This window comes from Carica papaya, chromosome 3 (genome assembly GCF_054855325.1).
Source record: "Carica papaya isolate Zhongbai chromosome 3, ASM5485532v1, whole genome shotgun sequence".
Classification (NCBI taxonomy): domain Eukaryota; kingdom Viridiplantae; phylum Streptophyta; class Magnoliopsida; order Brassicales; family Caricaceae; genus Carica; species Carica papaya.
In genome coordinates, this window is record NC_142311.1 from 7,767,798 (window position 1) to 7,790,217 (window position 22,420).

The following is a 22,420-nucleotide window of genomic DNA, read 5'->3' on the forward strand; positions in this document are numbered from 1 at the left end:
ACATCGAAGGAGATGTTAGGGGATTCACTTTCTTGCAGACGCATTGGCCACTCATTGACAATGCTCTTTCCTCGCTTCCTTGAATTATCCATCATAAGACTTTTACCTCAAACGAAAGGAAAGCTACACAAGAGGGGTTCTTTTTTTTTTCTCTCCCTCTCAAATCTACTTCCAAGGAAACCTTGAGACAACATCAGGTTGAGACATAATGTTAAGATAAAAGGATCTTACAGAGAACAAACCATTCTTTGCTTGGTGCCATATAGGACGATCATGAGCAGTAGGGTCAAAATGGAAAGAATTGAGAAGAGTAAAGAGAGAGACCATATAAACAATTTCTCAGTTGTTGAGGTTCCGCGATAAAATGAGATATTACATGAAGGTGGAGAGATGCCGTTAATGAACACAATAACCTTAGTTAAAGCCTCCTTGTCCTTGCAACAATGAAAATGGTACAAAATCTGAAGGTGGAGAGATGCCATTAATGAACGCAATAACCTTAGTTAAAGCCTCCTTATCCTAGCAACAATGAAAATGGTACGGAATCTGAAGGTGGAGAGATGCCATTAATGAACACAATAACCTTAGTTAAAGCCTCCTTATCCTAGCAACAATGAAAATTGTACGAAAATCCTTGTGTGGATAATCTTCACATTGCATGTCTGCCAAAAAGCTCAAAGATTGATCATTCCATAGCCTAAACTACAATATGTAGTAGACAGAGCTCACATGTTAATATTCACATCCAAGGGCTAGTTCCATAACTATAAGTTGTTCTGGCTGATTCCCTAGTATCTAATCCTTATTTTGGTTGATAAGGCCTTATTTAGAGCAGTCAATCTTATGCTTGGTCCCCAAAAGAAAAAAAAAATGAAGGAGATGCCAGTCAATCTTATGCTTTGTTATTTCTGCCAGCTCCTCCCAAGCCAAAAGTTCAGACATAACTGTATCTGCCATTACCTAAGAAATTCCCAAGAGGCCTAGGATCATGCTTCATAGTTTGATTAAGAATGGCAACATGGAGACTAGTTTTCCTTTTCAGAAAATTTGGAAGGTTAATGCTTCACTTAGAGTTGCTTTCTTTGAATGAGAGCAGGTCGTTGGTATATCCTTACTATTGATAAGTTGATGAGGAGGAAAATATTGGTAAATGGATGTTTTCTATGCAAGAGGGAGGTGGAGACTTGTAATCATGTTTTTGTTTGGTGCTCGCTTGTGTATAAGTTATAGATTGTGGTTTATGGGTTACAGGGGATCAGTTAGGTGATGGCTGGATCCATGCGGGAAGAGGTTTGAGTCTGGAAAGGTATTAGTGCTGGGAAGAAGCATGTGAGTCTCATTCCCCTTGCTATTTTCTAGATGGTGCAAAGAGAGAAGAACAACAAAGCTTTTGAGGGTATAGAAGATGACGTTGATAGGGTTAGAGATAGATGGTTACGGATCCTGGGTTTCTTGATTATGGATCGTCCTCTTTATTCAATGGAGGACTTTGGAGATCTTATTGGTATTGTGATTGATAAGTAAATATTTTTTGTACATGGGTTGACTTCCTATTGGTGCTTGTGAATTAATGAATCTTACCGTGCTTTTTATTTAAAAAAAAAAATTTCTTTGAATAGGTATATAAATCTTCTAAACTAAATGAGCCAAAAGCAAAATTTTGAAATGTCCTCACAAAATGGAGTCACAACAACTTTAAAGCTATCTGAAGAGGTGGAAAGAACATTGAAGAAACAATGAAGGAAAAACTAGAACTAGAAGAATAGGATGATGGTTTCACTTGTCAATTTCCAATCATTTAGATTTTAGAGGGAAGAAACATTTTACTGTACACCTCAAAACAATCCCAACCTTCTCTCCCTTGGACTGGTACTTCCTCGTTCATCTACCCTTTGATCTGCTTGTGGTTCCAAATCTCCTGTATTCATTGTGATGCACAGTTTGATATGCTATATTGAGAGAAAGGAATATGGAAATAAATTGAGCTATAGTTGGTTTCGTTACATCTGACCCTCAAACTAGCTGGAATACCCCTTGGGTTTCTGAAAACAGAGAAGCTGCGGATTTTGAGGAAGAAAATATGAGATTTGGTGTCTTTTAGTGAAAAGGAAAGATGCAGGCGTTCTGAGAAGGTATGAGGTAGGGTGTTGTGTGTGTATGTGTGTGTGTGTGTGTTTTTTTTTGTTTTGTGAAGATGGCGGCTAAAGAGGGTTTAATCCTTAAGAGGAAGTGGAAAATAAAAAAGCAGAGGCAAACCACCATTCGCAATCACAACAGGGGAGGCTGTTGTTACACAACTAAAATTCAAGACATCCATTTGTTCCCGGATTCCATTCTTTGCAAGAGATACAAAAGAAACAACCAGGAGACATGATTTTCAGTATGTGTGCTGCTTGCATGTGTTCAGATGGCTAGAATGCATCAAGTACTACAAAGCTGTGAATAACCAATTTCATATATGGTTCAAATCTGTCGAACGGCTATATAAAAGCATAGCTTGGGAATTGAAGCAGTGAAAAGTTGATTGCTGTGGGGTTTTTGATTATTAGAGAATGGTTTGAATTTAAGGCTAATCTGCAACAAGGGAAGTTTGACAACTTACATTCCACACTGACAATAACTTGAGATCAGTGGTACATATTTTGAGGTGTACAGTGAAATGTGTGGGGAGGACTTTTTATACTTGTAACTAAATACTGGATATGTTAGAAAATAAGTATTAGAAAATAAGTATTTTTATAGTTAACATAGAAGAAGTTAAGGGGAGGACTTTTTTTTCTGCTTAAAGCTGCTTTTAGGACTTAGAAAGACCTGTTTATTACATTTGTTCGGTAGATTTAAAAAGATACTCAAAACTGTTTATAAGCACTCAATAAATCAAACACCAACTTAGACATGCAGGACAGTAGTATATTCAACTATTTTATGAGAGCTTATGGACACTGTGTGACCTTGTTTCTGTGTATTGTCCAAAGGGAATGCATCAACTAGGGTGTCAGTGCTATGTCAGTTGTTTTTGATGCTAGGCTTGTGTGCAATATAGTTCTTATGCTTATTCTGTATAAGATTTCATTCTGCATTTCAACTTTGATTGTTCCATGATATGGTGTTTGAGGTGCTTTCTTCTTTATACTGCAATGCATGAAAGCATAGACAGGTTTTATGTGAGCTTGTCCCTATATATTGTGCAGGGAGTCTGTATTGCAGCAACAGAGGATTTTTTTCATAAGCTTTTCAGATGTTAGGTTTGCCGTATATAAGATTTCTGTCTATGTCCTTCAGCTATACTTATGTATTTTGTTCTAGTCATTGAATGAATGAAACTTTGATGAATAACTGATTCTTTCTTTCAGTTGTGCTTTTCCCCTTTACTGGTTTATTAATAACAGAATGGATTCTTCTCTATGAAATAAAGACACCCCCAACACGCATACACTGATTTAATTCTCTTTCTTTTCTATTTCGAAGCATTTCGCCTTGAAATAAGTTGTCTTCTTACTTGATACCGAAAAATATCTAGGAAGTTTTGCAGTATCTATTTTAAATAATAGTCAGAGAGAGGAAAAGATGTAGTATTAATAGGGAATCAAGAGGTTGCACCCATTTATAAAGGAATTTTTGTAAAAGGAATAGACAAAATGTCAATGAGCTCGGCAAGATATTCGCTATCTTAAAGGGGGTGATCATTAAAAAAATACAGAGTGTTTCATCGAGGAATTAAATAAAAGACAATATTCTACTTGTTCTTATAAGATTTTGGTCTGTTGTTTTAACTTTGATCCTTCCGTGATGATTCTCATTAACTGGTATGATGATTCCTTTTTATATATGCCAGCATCTCGCAAATGACCAGATTTTACAGATTTATTTGGAATGAAATATCTACTTCAAAGCAGAGGATTATTGAGAAGTTCCATTCTTCTCCTTCTATATTTGTTCCGTGTGAATCTGGCATTAGACATGAGGATGTGGTCTCTGGTGTATTTTTATCTGTTGGAGAAGTATGTTGGCATGATTCAACTGGCAGTATAAATCAATTGAAAGAGATCCATCGTCAATGCGGCCTCATTGCTGAGCCATTATGTAGCAAGACCTTGTGCGATGTTTACCCTGGATTTCATGACTTCTTTGTCAAAGAATGCAGTGTACTGGAGATGCCTTCATTCCGTGGCTATCTTCGAATAGTGCTGGAGTTATCACGTAATACTTTGCCTTCTTGTGCTGCTAGTTCTGTAAGTAACTAAACTAGAAATATGACTAGTATTTGATTTATGGGTTTTGTCCAGTAATCGTTTCTTCCATGTCCTAGGTTTTCCGAGTTTTTCTTAAGTGGGCTGATGGACTTAAATCTGGACAATGTTCTGAAGATATTCTTTACTTGAAAGATTGTCTTACAAAGTTGGAATTCACGGTACTTCCCACTGAGCAAGATAAGTGGGTTTCTCTACATCATTCTTTTGGTCTTGTATGCTGGAGTGACGATGAAAAGTTGAAGAAGATATTTAGGCGTAAAGATAATATTGATTTTCTCAATTTTGGCAAACTTAGTGATGAAGAGCAGGAAGTGCTTCAAAGTAAAATCTTGGATTTGATGCATGCCTTAGACATACCTGTTCTTTCAGAGGTACTCTCTATCTTCCTCTCCTCCGAAGATATATGCATGGATGAATAAAGTTAGGCTGTAGAAAGAATATGTCTTGTCAAGGAAAAAATTATATAGAGGAGGTTTATATCAAAATTTTGTTATTTCAGCATTTCAAACGACTTCCAGAGACTCATGTTCCTGAAAAGTCATTTTTATCACTCATAATTTCACTTATATAAACACTCTTGGTGTTCATGTCGTTGAGATGATTTCTTGAGATTATCTCCTGTGCCTCAGATTGTTTTTTCTATATTTTTCATGTAATAATAGGAAAAAATTGGTGCTTGTTAATACGCATCAGTTTTCATATACTATTTGCTATTCATATCTTTTCATCTTTTATCTGGTGCTCATGTTTTCTTTATTCAGGTTGTAACTCGTGAAGCAATATATGAAGGTCGAACAGACAGTTGCTTTAAAATGTCTTTAGTCAACTGGGCTCTTCCTTATGCCCAGCGTTATTTCTATACTCTCCATCCCGACAAGTATCTTAAACTCAAGCAGTCTGGATTCAATAATCTAAATCAGCTTCAAATTGTTGCTGTTGAAAAGCTGTACTACAGGAACATCATAAATAGGTGTGGTGCTGCATCTAGGAAGCAAGTTGAATGTAACTGTCTTTTGCAGGTAAGTAGCGGAGCTTGCTTTTCTTTTTTGTTTGTTTTCCTAATTTATAGTACATATGGATGATTTATTTCAAAAAACAAATAGTACATATAGATGATTAAAATTATTTTCCTAGAAGATTGATATGAAAGTTGTATTGAATATGGTTATTTGTGCACTATAGTTAAAATAGGAGGTGCCTCAATAATAATCTGAAATCTTGCTTGTCAATTGTTATCTAGGGTTCAGTTTGATTGTTGCAGCGGGATCATCTTTGTCTCCATTTCGATTCATCATTTGTTGAGTTGTTTTTGTGTTCTATCATTTTAGGTCTGTGTGTTGCTTCAGGTCATGTGTCAGCCTTGGGTCATTTTTTGATGAATCATTTTAGGTTAGGTTAGGGCTAATAATAGAGTTAGCTTGATTCTCTTCTCTCTCTCTCTCTATCTTTTTTTTTGCCGGAAAGAAGTCAATACCATTGAGATAACAAAACAAGTTTTGTTCTTACAGTTGCTTTCTTTTTTTTTTTTTAAAAATGAAATTTCATTTCATCTACACTGATTACTTTTCTAATGAAGGCTTAAATTAATTATACTAATAATCTATGTGGTTATGGTATCCAAAATCTACACTGTATTACAGTGTTAGACCTTGATTTCAAAGTAAGGTTTATACACAGCAAGCTACTCATTACTGCTAGTCTCATTTAATTTTTTTTGGAAGATCTAATTACTCTTAGAGTCTAACAAAGGATAAATTAATGATTGGGCATGGATTTGGTATAAAGCTTATCTCATAATTAAATTTGAGAAGTGAGTGTTTCAACTAAAACAATGAATTTGAGTGATATAATACATGAGAGTCAAAAACAAACTTTGTGGAAAAAGAAATTGTATCCACCAAGTAATCGAGTCAAACTGAAGCAAGGTAATAGTCCTTATACCATAAGGTCATACAAAAAGTGTGATAGTTCCCCCTACCAGGGCCAAATCCTTCCTACCTTTAATTCTATTCTCTTTAGAAATTTTCAATTTGTCATTCTTGAGTGATTGAGATCTCGGTGAAATATGCAAGTAACATGATTATGTTATATTTATGCTAAAGAGAGTATATAATTAGGTTGTAGGGCATTATGGTAAAATATCCCTTTTGTAGTTAATATGATTAATGGTTTATTTCTTTTTCTGTTCTATAAAACTTATATATATAGGGTAGTAATATTCAAGAAAATGCACATTCAACCATTCTTTATATGATATTAGAATTTTAGGTTAAGAAACTCTAAATTCTTTTAGAAACTCTATTCGATCTTCATTGCTCAAATAAGAAAACCTTAAAGAGGGTAGCCTTTATTACCGGCCACCATAACCCTAGTTGCCAGCCACCAGGGACCAGTCATCTCCCCCATAAACCAACCTAGCCACCAGAATCCACTGCTAGAAGCAGCCAGAAGGAACTGCTTAGCTGCTAGCCACCGGAACTGTATGCTTGCACCTGCATAGCCCCTATCTGGCCAACCCTACCACAGCTGCATGCAAATTGAGCTGTAAGCCATTCTGCCATGCAAACTCTGTCCAGGTCGCCAAGATCCGCACCGCCACCTTCTTGCTCAACCGCACTAGGTGCTGGCTCTGTCCAGAGCACACAACCATGCAATCAATTGATAATATTCTTCTCATGACCTTTTTACTTGGTATTAACTGGTTTACAACTCTTAAAATATTTCGGAGGTTACATCATAAATAGAGCAAATTGTCATATGAGAAATCTTAGCCAAAACAAGAGTGAATTTCAATTAGTTCAGGCAGCTTATTGCGTCACCGGGAATGCTACTTGAGTCGGTCACAATTAATTTGGATCACTCTCAATGGAAAAGAAAAGCTCAACCACCTCTTGGGCACAAGACCAATATCGGGAGATCATGCTTTTGACGTGTGAGATGATGAAGACTCAATAATCATGACATGATTTTGGAACTCTATATCGCCAGAAATAAGTAAACGTAATTATCGCCTGTTTACAGCAAAAAAGTGTAGAAGGCAATCAGGGAAAGCTATTATAAAATCAAAGATGCAGTCTAGATTTATAACTTAAATGTGACAACATGGTTCATGAAGTAAGAAAATATAAATTGCAGGACTCAACCAGGAGTTTGATTAAGTAAAGGTCCAAATCTTAGATAAAGATGACATGACATCACTAAATGAGGTAATTACTATTGCATCAACAGAAGAGAGTTGGAGAAGGATCATGTTAGAATCCTTGTCAACTGATAGCTCAACACTAATCTACAAAGTAGATATACTCATCGTGCCATGCTCCAGTAAATATCAAGTTGGGTCTCTAAACATATACTCATCGTAGTAAGAAAAATCATATGACATATGGCTCCTTAAACACCATTATTTAGAAGGGCAACATCAAGTTGGGTCCCATCTTGATTCTAGAAAATGTATTGTATGTTTTTAAATTATGTACAAATCTTGTGTCAATCACCAAATTATTACAAGATTTGAATTGTAAGGAAATGTTTTTTCTTATCATTATGACTTTTAGAATAAGAACTCGGGGAAGATGATTGGACATGCTGAGATCAGAAACGAATTGTACTACCTGAATACACGTGGTTGGTTTCTCTTTGCTATTTCTGTTGACCTTAACCACAAGCTTTGACTTTATTACAAGAGATTTGACCATTTATCCTTTTTCATTTTAAAGGTTATGTTTTTTTTGTTATTCAAAAATTTTGATAACGAGAATTTACATTGTGATGTATGTGAGTTAGTCAAATATAAGTTGTATAGTTTCCTATTAGTAATAAAAGAAGTATGTTTTTTTTTGGTTTTTAATCCATGGTGATGTTCGGGGGTCATCCCACATTCCCAATATTTCTAGGACTTGATAGTTTGTGTCATTGAATAATGATTGCACTAGGGTTACATGACTCTTCTTATAAATTGAAATTAGATGTTTGCCACATAATATCCTGGCTTTGTAAAATGAGAAAAAAACCAACTTGGAACCCATATAAAATGATTTCTACTAGTAGTTCAAAAAACTTTTTTAACCATACAATCTCTTCCTTTTTCCACCAAGAATGGATTATTCATGAATCATCATGCATCAATGCTTCATAATGGAACAAAGTGACAAAATGTAAGAATCGTCACCTTTTTGCGACCAATAAAACCTTTTTATCCCAGAACCACGTCCAAAAATGATATTAGGATAGAGCCAACATTATTGCTATATGTACTATTAACTGCTTACCCTCGAGTACCTTAGAATTAAAAAGTCTTGTAGAAACTCTTTTCAAATTCTATCTAGAAATAAGTGTCACAAACTATTTGGTCCCACGAATATTTGGGCGTGTCGCTGATGTTCATATTCATTCAAATCAATGGGGAAACTTGATCTCAAGGCCTTGAAATGTGTATTTATGGGATAGTCATTTTCTTAAAAAAAGTAAAGTGTTACCATCCGCCTAAACAGAAGCTCTATGTGTCTGTGGATATCATCTTTATTGATTAAGATTCATATTTTTCTCGACCTTATCTTCAAGGGAAGTCTATATTGGAAGATAAGCATATTGAATTTACTTCTATCCTACCATATATTCAACCACAACTACAAAAAAAACCCACAGAAACAACCGGATTACCTACCCGGTCAAGAAACTTTACCTGATCTCATATTCACTCAGGTGTATGCAAGGAGGTAAAATCTAAGTTTTAAGTTGAAGGAGGTTCAAGAATTCGACACAAATTCTAAAACTGAGGTAAGCTCTAAAGACCCTGCACAATTTAATGATATACTCATTGCAATTTGTGAGGGAATTAAGGCGTGCACTAAACATCCCTTTTATCCTATCTCACAGTTTTTATCATTTGATAAATGTTTATTGTCCTACGAAAATTTTCTTAGAAGTTTAAATATTGAGTCTATCTCTGAAATTGCTTTTGAGTTATTGTCCTGTGGGAAACAAGAAAATGTCATGAATGTTGAAATCTAGGCGCTAGAGAAAATCAGATTTGGAAAATGTGGACTTGCCCAAAGACAAGAAGTTTGTGAGTTGCATGTGGATGTTCATGATAAAATACAAGAATTTGATGAGACAATTGAGTGATATAAAGTAAAACTGGTGACAAAATACTGTGTCTAGCCCCATAGGATAGATTATCAAGAAACATTTGTACTAGTAGTTAAGATGAACACAACGTAGATCTTGCTATCCTTAGCTGTTTATTGTGACTAGCAACTGGAGTAATTTGGTGTGATGAATACATTCCCATATAGAGATTTGTAAGAAGAAATCTATATGAAGATTCTACGAGGATTTGACAGAGTGGCAAGACCACATAAAATTTGTAAATTAAAAAACATGCTCTACAGATTCAAGCAAGCAGTTAGAATATAGTTTGGTAGATTTGTATAGGTGATGAAACACTTGGATAGAAGCAGCTCAAGGAGGTCAGACTTCATTATCAAGCATTTTGAGACAAGGAGAATTACCGATCTTCTACTATATGTTTGATAATATTATTGTAACAAAAGATGATGAAACAGAGAATTTATGCTCAAGAAATGCTTAGTTAGAGAATTTAAAATTAAGAAGTTAGGTAAGTTGAAGTATTTTTGGGGAATTGAAGTCGCCAACTCAACCTCTCCATCTCTTAGTAAAAATACATTCATTACCTGTTAAGAGGTACATGCAAGCTAGCATGTCAGCCAGTTAGTGCTCCTGTTAATACCAATCATAAAGCATGATTGACAGAAATGGATCCACCAGTATATAAAGAGATGTATAAGAAATTGGTTGGAAGATTGATATATTTGTCACATACAAGATCTAACATTGTTATATAGTAAGTGTTATAAGTTGTTGATGTACAACCCTAAAGAAGTGTACTTACAGGCAGTTTATAGAGTGCTTCATTTCTTAAAAAGGTCACCTAGAAAGAGATCATGTTTAAGAAAAATGTCAAGTTACTTTTGGAAGCCTATACGGATAAAACTACGCAGGATCAATGGTGGAGAGGAGATCTATCATGGGTTACTGTATCTTCTTTGAGGATAATCGGGTTACATGGAGTAAAAAATAAAATGTAGTTGCAATTTAATGTTTAGAATTATAATTCTGAGTAATGGCTAAGGGTATATGAATTACTATAACTAAAGAGACTTTTAGGAGATTTGAACATTAAGTAGGACAGCCACATACAGCTATGCTGTGACAGTATTGCGAGTAATCCGGTGCAACATGACATAATCAAACATATTGAAGTTAATACACATTTTATTAAAGAAAAAGTACCCAGTAGCTTAATATGTAACCCGCACATGCCAACTAATTCAAAGCTTGTAGACGTGTCGGCTAAAAGGCCTGAGTAATTCAACATTCCAAACTATCATTTGTAAGTTAAGGATAGATAATATCTATTTTCTGATTTGAGGAGAAGTGTTAAAGAGAATATATAATTAGATTAAAAGACATTAGGGTAAAATATACTATATGTAATTAATATAGTTAATGGTTTATTTCCATTACTATTCTATGAAACTTGTATACATAGAGGTGTAACATTCAATAAACAATTTATATTGCAAATATTTCAATTTGTTTGCAGTTTTTTTTTTAAATTGTCATTATAAATTACTCTATTTTAGAATATGTTGACTTTTTTATTGAGCTTTTTTTTTATAAAATAAGTTCTCATTTTAAATTACTCTATTTTAGAATATGTAAACTCTTCTTTTGAAAAATCTCTCACTTGGACAAACAAAAACCTTGGAACTCAAGATTATGCTAATTGAACACGTCAATATTTAAAGCAAATGATATGAAGTTTTTGAAGAAGTTTAGGTTATATCTAGGTTAGCTGATATTTCGTGGTGGTGTAGGTTTCTTCGCATCGTGTCCTTTTTTACTTGGAGATCAATTTTGACTCAGGTTAATTCAATATGGTTCACTGTATTTTAATGTATTATCTGAGTCTATATCAAGTTAGGAGCACCATTTTTGTGGTCATATTATACCTGTGGTCATGTTATACCTTCAATCTAGCTCTTTACACGGCTTCAATAGGGTTGTGCAACATAAATGGGGTTATGCAACATGGAATTGTCTTTCATAGTTTACAAATTTTTATTGTCTTTTTTTAACAGGATAACATCTTGTACACAACACCAGATTCAGATTTCCACTCCTTATTTATGGAATTTTCTCGCCTGTTATTTGATGGAACTCCTGATCTACATATGGCAAATTTACTTCACATGGTTACAACCATGGCAGAAACAGGTTCCAACCGAGAACAGATGGAGTCATTTATACTGAATAGCCAAAAGCTCAAGAAATTACCTGATGATGACTCTGTTTGGTCCCTTTCATCTGCATCTATGTTGGCAGAGAGCAATGCTGCAACAATAATAAATGAAGAGAACTCTTTGGAATCCTTGACGGGAGGAACCAACTCAAACTGGCCTATTCCTGGAGTGGAAAACTGTTCCAGGTTGTAGTTCTATTCAAGGCAATGTCTTTCAGACACAGTCTTTCATTCCACAGCCTAACAGCAGCAAGGAAAAGGAAAATAGGGAGGATCTAAAAGGTCTTGATGCTCAAAATATTGTGGTTCCAATTGAGGTTGGTACTAATTTGGCAGTTAAGGATGATTCGGGCACAACTTCAGCCACAACACCAGCTTCTGAGGGTGTGAGAAAAAAGTTTGGTCATACTCGCAATCAGAGTAATCCCAGTGTGAAGATTGCAATCAGTTCTTTTAATTTGGATTGTGTATCTAGTGAGTCTGAGTTCAGTTCATTAGATTCTGGAAACAGAGCTCAACTTAGTACTAGTGCACCTAATTCAATGCAAGCATGGGTGACTGGGAGAATGGGAGAGGAAGTTGCTTTTAGGTACATTACTAGTCACTTTGCTGATAGAGTTGTGAAGTGGGTCAATGAGTACAATGAATCTGGTCTGCCCTATGACATTGTAATAGGGGAGAAAGAAGAAGATAAACGGTACTTCGAGGTTAAAGCAACTACATCTGCTAGAAAGGACTGGTTCTATATGTCTGTCCGGGAATGGCAATTTGCTGCTGAAAAAGGTGACTCTTTCGTTATCGCACATGTTTTATTGGGTAATCAACAAGCAGAGCTTAAATTCCACCCAAATCCAGTAAAGCGATGCCAAGAGGGAAGCTTACGGTTGGTTATTATGATGCCAAAGCACCAATAGAAATCTCATGTTGTTCCATAAGAGCTGGTAAATGTTTGACTGTGTGTAGACAGTATTATAAAGCCTTTAGCTGAGGCTGGAACTTGCAGCAAATATGTATAGTCTTGAAACTCGATTAATTGATAACCTCTTTATCCCGAGAATTAATGACCTCTGCTTCTGCATGATTGCTGAATTATTGTCTATCAAAAGATCTTGATATCTTAACTTCTTTCCGTAAGGTGAAGATACCTGTCTTCTGGTTCAGGAAAAGCAGGAACTAGTTGAACACAGAATGTCGGCACAGATATTTCTGAGCAGCCAGTTTTTTCAGTGGTTGAATAGGATTTTCATACGCAAGACATCAGTGAATTACGGAGAATTGAATCTTTTCGGAGAAGCGTCAGGTGAAATTTTGTTACGATACATTGACACAGTAGAGTTAGATCACCATCTCCTTCAAGATTGGCAAGATGTTGTTCAAGTAGTAAAGAATACCCAATGTGACGACATTGTTGTAATAGCTCACAGTTAATAGCCCCTGTATCAGTGTAAGTAGTGATTTATATTGTACATAAAGTAAAAGCTTACAAGAAAGTATTAAAGGAGATAGGTACAGGTTTAGAATTTTTCAGTCTCTTCTCTTGAACCTATTGCATTTTTTTGAATATAGCAGATTAATTCGATATTTCTGGCTATAAGAATGCATGAGCTGTTTTTGCAACTATTCATGTTTTCTCAAAATAGAAGTAGAATTATTAAGAGAATTGTTGCTTGTTGACAGTGTGTGTGATAATTTTTTCTGTAAATTTATAATCATAATGTTAATAGGCATTACAATCCTAAATTTCCACACTACATTTGAGACGTTTTTGTGATGTTGAACAGTCAGCAACATATGCAAGTTTTGGATGATACTAAAAACTTTGTGACATCAGAAACGTTTCAGGCAATACATGTGCTGCTGCTGCATGTTAGCGGGCAAGAAGAATAATCTAGTGGAGCTGATACCAAGGTTTTATTCAATTGTTATCATTTTCAATTAGACTTCTTGCATTCTCTCTGTTTCTCTCTACCTGTTCTTTGTGTTTGTATGTTGCTTCCAATCCTTCGGAATGAAGCCTATTGTAAAAGCTAGTTTAGTTGTCTGAGTGTCCTTGAAGCTGTTTCAGTAAGGAAGATGGAGGAGCTCAATGATGATGGAAAGATATAATGGCGAATGCTTAACAAAGGGTGTGTGATTATAGTGATACAGAGGACCGAGTGGTGAAGTTTAATTTACAGAGGCTAATGCCATTAGTTTACTAGAGAGGACCATATCATGATTGAGTGAGTCTTTCTGTATACAGTATGAAGACATAGGGATCTCTATCCACGGTTATACCATTAGGTGGTTTTGTGTTTCTTTTTTTCCTCTTGAATTTGGCTCATCTTGGGAGGAAGCTTATCCCCAATAACAATTTTCATTGGAGGTCTCACATTTGGTTTACCGGCTATTACAACAATAGAATTAATCCTTATAACTTCTTGGAAGGAAAGAATGCCACTTCCCACATAAATAGCAGTAGTGGAGAAGGTGTAGTCGGAATGTCTTGGCAAGCCCCATTCATACGAACCCTAAGAATGCCTTTTTATGTAGCATAGGTTGCCGATGTCTGCAGTGGAAAAAAGGTGGTGATATAATGCACCTTAAAAAGGGCTCTTTGGGGTAGATTGAGTCTTAATCTTCCATCCAGTCTGCATTTCCCTTTCGTTTCGTGTCGTGCTAGCTGCCCCTCGCACTCTATAAGCATTAGATAGAGTAGCGAAAATGGAGGGGAGAAGACCCGCTTTTTTGACTTGTCTTTCATGTTAAAGATTCCAATGAGGCGACCTTTTTAGACGTAATACTACTTGTATTATTCTAAGTTAATGAAGAGTAAGACTTTTTATATTGCGAATCGTGAGCATTATTTTTTCAAAAGTAATTTGTTTTGATTACCTTTCTCTATTATGTGAAACAATCATATATGCACCAAAATCGATTCTGGTTTGCTAAATAGGATTGTATAGAGTTTTTGTGTCAATTAGAAAAATTGTGGATTTGAACTAAAAATTATTTTACCAAACCAACGAAATAATATGTATGCTTCAGTTTATAAGTATCGCCGTCTCTCTTTCTCTCTCTCTCTATCTCTATATATATATATATATAAATTATGCGTTTGTAAGCAAAAGGAACACTCAAAGAACTTTGAAGCATAAATAAAATAGAAACTAGGTACTAAATTATTTTTAAATGTCATGAATGACGTTTCTATTAAAATAAAATTAGTTTATTATAAAAGAAAAGACTTTATTGGGGTTGAAGAATTTTCGACGTTTACTAATATATCTCAGACTTCTTTTTTTTTAGTAATAATAATATATAAGTCAACTTATTCAACCCATCCGGATAGCTTGTTTATAAATATAGGAATATAACATATATATATATATATAATATAGTATAAATATAATTATACGAGTCACTTGCTAATTAATATATGTGTATGTGCTTACATTTATGTCTCTGTTTATTTTATTTTGTTTCATTTGGTGGTCAGCCTGTTGCTCATCGACCAGCACCCCGTAATTAATAATTGATTAATTAATTGATTAGACACATACTATGCAAAAATACAATTTTTTTTTTTATAATCTAATTTGGTCTTGAATCGAAGTGAATTTAAATTTGTTCAAAAAATTAATTTTTAATTTTAAATATTAAAAGTATATATATTATTTATATGTTTAATATTTTATATACAACATACTTATTATTCATATATTTATTATTTTCCAGTATATATAAAATATACGAAATGACATTTTCTACATGAACTCATATAATCTAATCATTCTGAAGCCAAAGTTGATATAATCTTTTTCATTAAAATGATCATATATTATTCTATATATTAATAAATATATTTCTAATTTTTTAATATAAATATAATTACAGTTAGATTAATATAATCAAATAATCACATTCATTACAATCAGGTCGAATACAGTTTAAAAATTACATACATATGTACTACAAAAGAACAAATATCTATATATATTTATAATGTGAAAGCTTACTACACAAACAAACGAATACGTGAATACTACGAGAGAGAAAGATTGTAGTGAGAGGCATGAGTAATAAAATCTCGAGAAAAAAGAAAAATGGCATTGCCAAAATTCATAGTTCTCAAATTAAAATACAACAGCCAATACTTACGCCACGTTCAAGAAGATTCGCAAGTGCATGCATTTCTTCAATTCTCTGAAGAGAATGTTGTGAGTCCATTCACAAAGTTATAAGTTGTTCCAGCCAAAAAAGAAGGACTGGTGCACCTCAAATATTGTTACAACAATAGATATTTGGTGAGATGGTCTCCAACTAACTGGTGGCTTGTTGGTGCTGCTGATGAACTGGAGGAAGATCAATCTAAATGGTCTTGTAAATTGTTCAAACCTAACCCTGTGGATGATAATCAACGAACATTTCGATTTTTCCACATCCAACTCGGGCACTATGCATGCTTATGGAGGTTTTCCCTGCCTTTCGAAAATTATTTGTTTGCAGGATCTTCATCTATTGATAATGATTCTTGTGATGTGTGCATAGCAGTCGATATGGAATTATTGTTTATATTGCTCAAATATGTCGGCTTCAAGGTTGAAGACTATGGAAAATATCTGAGAGGTCATACAATTGAGAGAAAACCATATCTGTCGTTTGAGGCTAATGATGTATCTGATCCCGCTACATGGCATAAAGCTTCCTTCAATAGTGACGGGAGCCTCCGTTTGAAGTCTACTAATTTTGGCAAATTATGGAATCTTAGTTCATGATCTTGGATATTGGCTGATGCAGATGACATAAGAGCCAGTAATGAAGAAATGCTATTCTAGTCCACCAAAGTTAATGATGATGTACTTGCTCTTCGCAGGTTGGACAACAATAATTATTGCAAGAGGTTTACTGATGGGAACAAGTTAAGTTGCCTTAGAGTCGTTGACACTGAAATTAGCAGGTTCTCTCGGCTACGAGTTAAAAGAGCTTGTTGTTTTTAGAAAAATTTTCAATATCAAATTTCACACTAGTGATGCTCGAATCTATAATAAGAGACTTGTCTCAGTAGCCACAGGATCTACAATTAATAATAACAAATAAAAAAACAGATGTGCAAGTCAACCTATCATATGTAGATATCAAGAAGAGTTCTTGGAACTCAACTTCTACAACAAAGTTGAGTGTCCCAATTATCATCAACTCTCCACTCTAATTCCTCGTGAATGAAAATGCATTCGAAACAACAAGAGAGTTTGGTGGATACTACGAATGGGGAGCGTTTAGGGACTAAGTGGGAGAAGTGGAGATTGGACATATAGTGGGTATTATACAAGAAAAGAACAAGGTGACAGTCACATTACTGGGAACAAGAGCTTCAGTTTATATTCTATTTTCTTACACTACACATGACATTCTTATGGATGGAAAAAAAGTTACTTACGATATGGACGATGATCTATACACTTGCATGGCTAGTTTTAACTTCAAATACGAGACCAAAATAGAAAATATTTGATTATATTTATGTCTATGTGACATCTAGTGGTAAGTAATAAGTTGGCTGTCAGTTGTTGACATATTCAATATTGTTGTTAAATGTTATGCTTGTATTAACTGTTTGTATTGCTGTAATTTCTATGCTAAAAAAATCTTAGTTTATAGTTTACTTGCGTATTATGAACTGTTAATATTAAATTCTTAAAGTAAATAAAATAATATTAATATTTTCTAATTCTACCACAAGAAGTGACTAATAGTAACAACTACTTCTAATAACATAAATAATTTCATTAGTATCATGTATATATACACAGATAGTTTGCATTAACTGTAAATTAGTATCCTAATTGCTAAAATTGGGTTTTAGTAATCATAGTAACATTGGTCCTATTGAAACAGAAACTATTTGTATATGAGGATTTTTTCAAGCAAAATTCCTTTTTGTTAGCAACTAGTATTTATCATTGCTAATTAACAATTAATCTATAATTTCTAATTAATAAATAAACATTTACAGATCTTTAATTTTTTGTCAGAAATACCACCAAAGGGAAACAGAAAAAAAATCCAAGCTAGTACTGGCTTGAAGATTCTACTAACAGAAGTAAAATACTTGGTCTACAATTGCCTACAAGAAAATCCTTAAAAGAACATTTTCAGTCAATTATGAAGAAAGTTAAGTCAAGCTAGCTGCATGGAAAAACATACTACTCTTCTTTGCGGATAGAGCTACCCTCACTAAAATCTCTTTCAAATGCTATATTTATATACATAATGTTTGCTTTTGTCTTAACTTCAAGCATTTGCGAAGGATTGGATAAATGTTTAAGAAGATTTTGGTGGGATTTCAAGGAAAACTAGACCCATAGTTATATACCAATTAGTTGGTATATACTTTGTGTTGATCGAAGGAGAAATAAGTTTCAAAGGAGGCTCTGTGAAGAACAAACTTAGAGAGAGAAAGTTGAAGAGAGAAAGGGCAGCAAAACAGATCAAGCTTATGCAGCTGCCTCTGTTTTGCTGTTCTGAAGAGACGTGCTTTTGTTGGAGAGAAGGAGTTCACTTCTTCTTTTATTTCATCATATATATATAAGCAATACAAATTTAAACTGATTACATCAACCAAACGATCAAATCAGATCATCCGAAAATCATGCATACACATCGCATGAAATTTACGTATCCTACTGTGATACAACTTCACAGTGGATTTCTATTTTTTGAATTTATCCTTAACAGAAAAAATCATTAATTTTAACACTCCCCCTTAATGACTTTTTTCACCAATCCCCACCTTTTCCCGCAATTCCTCAAATTTAGCTTTAGACATGGCCTTGGTTAGAATGTCAGCAAGCTGATCATCAGTGGAGCAATGTATCAGCTTTATTTCTTGATTCCTTTCAGCCTCACGTATAGCATGATACTTAACGTTGATGTGTTTAGCTCTCTCGTGCATTACTGGATTTTTCGCAATGGCAATTGCAGACTTGTTGTCTACATACAACATTGTAGGTGTTTGTTTATCTAGCTTAAGATCGTTGAACACCTTCCTCAACCAAATTGCTTGGTTAGTTGCTGTAGCTGCGGCTACATACTCAGCCTCAGCTGTGGACTGAGCCACAGTATCCTGTTTCTTAGACGCCCATGAAAAAACACCGGAGCCTAGTTTGAACAAGTACCCAGTTGTGCTACATGCATCTTCTACAATTCCTGCCCAGTCACTGTCACTGTAGCCGACTAATCCACCTTCAACTCTTGCTTTGAATTGAATAACAAAATTCCAGGTTCCTTTCAAGTACCTCAGCACATGTTTGGCAGCTTGTAAGTGTGATTCCCTTGGTGAAGTCATGTACCTTGAAAGTAAACTCACTGCAAACAAAATGTCTGGTCTGGTAGCTGTGAGATACAGAAGGCTCCCAATCAGACTTATGTAATTCCCCTCTTCGACTTTGCTACCTTTCTCGTCCTTTGACAATTTCAGGTTGGCCACCAGTGGTGTAGATACTGATTTACAGTGATTCATGTTGAATTTATTTAGAATTTATTTAGAATTCAAGCTGCTTTGATGAATCTCCATTCCCAGGAAGTAGGTAGCTTCCCCAAGATCAGACATCTCAAATTCCTTTTCCAATTTTAGCTTGAACTCTATCATTTTCCTTTTGTTGCTGCCTGTCACCAGTATATCATCAACATATACTCCAGTGATAAGTCGGTCTTCTTCTCTATTCACATACAGTGTGTTTTCTGCCATGCTTCTCTCAAACCCACAGTGAAGTAAGTATGTATTTAACTTATCATACCAGGCTCGTGGAGCCTGTTTGAGGCCGTATAGGGCCTTGTGAAGAAGATAGACGTGACTCTCCTTTCCAGGTTGAATGAACCCCGGTGGCTGCTCAACATAAATTTCTTCATTCAGTTTGCCATTCAAAAAAGCCGATTTCACATCCAAGTGCATCACACTCCAACCAAACTAAGCTGCCATGGCCAGAATGAGTCTAATTGTTTCATATTTGGCCACAGGAGCAAAGGTTTCTGTGTAGTCAATTCCTGGAAGTTGGGAGTATTCCTTTGCCACAAGCCGTGCCTTGTGCTTGTTTGTTGTCCCGTCCGGATTGAGTTTCACTTTGAACACCCACTTTACTCCAATTGATTTTTTGTTTGTACTTAATTTTACCAGAGACTAAGTATTGTTTTTGTCAATCATCCTGATTTCCTCTTCCATAGCAAGTCTCCACTTTTGCTGCTGAAGTGCTTCCTCAACAGAGGAAGGTTCTTTTGAGGCAAAACTGCACCTTTCATAGATGTCAGCTAGACTTTTCAATTTTATTCTCCCTTCTGCTTCACATTCTTCATCTTCTTCATCACTCTGAGTTGGGTTTAATACTGTCATTGATTTCTTTCCTTCTTCAAATGTGACACAGTTTCGTTCGACTTTCTGCTTCTCCCAATTCCAGTAGCTGTTTTCATCCACCGTTACATTTCTTCGAATCATAAGCTTGTTGGTTTTTAGGTTTAGAATTCTGTATGCTCTTGCTTCAGTACTGTATCCCAAAAATACTCCCAACTCAGCCTTCATTTCTAGCTTGGATCTCTTGTCATCCGAGACATGGCAGTAGCACACTAATCCAAACACCTTTAGATACTTTGTCGATGGTTTGATGCCACTCCAGGCCTCCACCGGTGTCATCTGCTTTACAGCCTTTGTAGGCAGCATGTTGAGCAGGAACACAGCAGTGTTCACTGCCTCAGCCCACAAGGCTTTAGGCAGGTGCTTGTCAGCAAGCATGCTTCTTGCCATTTCTATAATGGTTATGTTCTTCCTCTCCGAGACACCATTTTGTTGAGGAGAATATGTGCCGTGAGCTGCCTTTTGATCCCATTCTTAGAACAGAAATCATTGAATTTGCTGGAATTGAATTCAAGCCCATTATCTGTCCTTAGGCACCTCAGTACATTGCCACTTTCCTTCTCTACAATAGCCTTAAACTTCTTGAATTCACTAAAAATTTGAGCTTTATTCTGCAGGAAACAGACCCAAATCATCCTGGAAAAATTATCTATGAACAAGCCAAAATACCTGCAACCACTCATGGAGTTTTCTGTCATTGGACCACAAATGTCCGAATGCATAAGTGCCAGCTTATCTTTTGCTCTCCAATCTGCTTGCGAAGGAAAAGAATTCCTTGCCAATTTCCCCATCTAACATGCACCACATACTGTCTCAGTAACTGTAATATTTGGGAAGTCCTTGGTTAGACCTCCCTTCTGCAGTTGTTGCAGCCCAGCCGCATGAAAATGCCTAAGGCGCCTGTGCCAAATCTCACATTCAGTTACAGAGGCAACACTGGCTCTCTCAATTACTTCTCTGAGTTTCAAGGAGTAGACTTGATTCTTCTTGTAGATGAAAGCAATCAAGCGATCCTTAGGATCATATATCCTGCAGCAGTTATCCTTGAATCCAACCGAGTAGCCTCGATCATTCATCTGATTCACACTGAGAAGATTCTGTGAGAGGGTAGGAACAAAATTTACATCAGTGATAAGTTTTCTGCCTTCCTTGGTTTCAATGGCAATGTTGCCTTTGCCCTTGATGGTTTCCAGCATGCCATTTCCAAGTCTTACTTGGCCTGTTGCTGATTTGTCAAGTGACACAAACATGGCTTCATTCTTGTACATGTGAGAAGTGCAACCACTATCAACAACCCAGAGGCTGTCGTCTTCCACTGTCAATTCACTTGAAGCAACAATAATTGTATTACTTTGCTCACTGGATATCTCAGTGACATTTACATGTTGCAACTCTTGCTTAGATTGTGCAGCTTCCAGCTTTTGTTTTTGCCTACAGAACTTCTCCTTATGGCCAAGTCTTTTGTAGAAGTTGCATTGGACAACTTTCTTTCCCTTATACCAGCATTCACTCTCAAAATGATTTGTGAGGGAGCAGATGTTGCAAGGAGGATACTTCTTCTGTTTTCTGGAACTTTGGTTTCCAGTTTGATTTCTTCCATTCCTTCTGCCTTGATACTGATTTGAAGGGGTAGCTTTGGTTTGAGACGAGAATAAGGCTCCTTCAATAGGTACACGAGCATGCATGTTGACACGTTGCTCCTGTGATTGCAGCTTATTGATTAGTTCAGCTGAAGAAATCTTATCAATATCTGCAAGTTCCTCCAAGGCTGAGATTTTAGACTCAAATTTTGGTGGTAAGCTTATAAGAATTTGTTTTACCACCCTTGATTCAGGAAAATCCTACCCCAGCAATCTCATTTTATTCACAATATCCGAGAGTTTGGAGGCATAGTCCCTAACAGACTCATTTTCTTGCATTCTGAGTAATGCAAAATCATTTTTTAGCCTCAGTAGTTTGATTTTCTTGCTTCTGTCTCCTCCATCAAACTCTTCCTTCAGTTTCTCCCACGCTTCCTTGGGTGATTCATAGTTCATAATCATAGAGAAAACCCTGTCCGAAACTGCTGAGAAGAGGCAGGCAATTGCTTTTGGTTTCTTGGCCTTTTCTTCCTCGTGTCTTTTAATTTGGTTCAATGTAGTAGTTTCTTGTAGTGGGGTTGGTTCGCTATCATCTATAATAACATCCCATAAACCCAGAGCTTTGAGGTGAGCTCGCATCTTTATTGCCCGCACATGGTAATTTTCTCCGTTGAACTGCGGAGCAGGGGTAGTTCCTGAGGTAGCCATCGGGTTTGAGAAATTTTTGATTCACCTGAGACGTAGGAAAATCTGGCTCTGATACCACTTGTTGATCGAAGGAGAAATAAGTTTCAAAGGAGGCTTTGTGAAGAACAAACTTAGAGAGAGAAAGTTGAAGAGAGAGAGGGCAGCAAAACAGAGCAAGCTTATGCAACTG

At 35.7% G+C, this 22,420-nt stretch overlaps 2 protein-coding genes and 1 pseudogene across 2 annotated transcripts in view; 2 read left to right on the forward strand and 1 right to left on the reverse strand.

The window, feature by feature from the left end:
- LOC110812694 (protein NO VEIN) overlaps window positions 1-13,197 on the forward strand; it is a 35,522-nt gene extending 22,325 nt beyond the window's left edge. Inside the window, 5 exon segments of the mRNA XM_088215420.1 lie at window positions 3,836-4,232; window positions 4,310-4,624; window positions 5,015-5,272; window positions 11,417-11,746; window positions 11,748-13,197. Coding sequence (XP_088071546.1) covers window positions 3,836-4,232; window positions 4,310-4,624; window positions 5,015-5,272; window positions 11,417-11,746; window positions 11,748-12,491 — 2,044 coding nt within the window. The 3' untranslated portion in view covers window positions 12,492-13,197.
- Window positions 12,766-16,334, forward strand: LOC148266654 (uncharacterized). The gene is made up of 3 exons (XM_088214695.1): window positions 12,766-12,938; window positions 13,359-13,451; window positions 15,857-16,334. Exons 1-3 carry the CDS (start codon window positions 12,766-12,768, stop codon window positions 16,332-16,334), a joined length of 744 nt encoding a protein of 247 aa, XP_088070821.1.
- A 1,988-nt stretch (window positions 16,335-18,322) lies between these two features.
- Window positions 18,323-19,078, reverse strand: LOC148266655 (secreted RxLR effector protein 161 pseudogene; annotated as a pseudogene).
- Window positions 19,079-22,420: the final 3,342 nt, after the last annotated feature.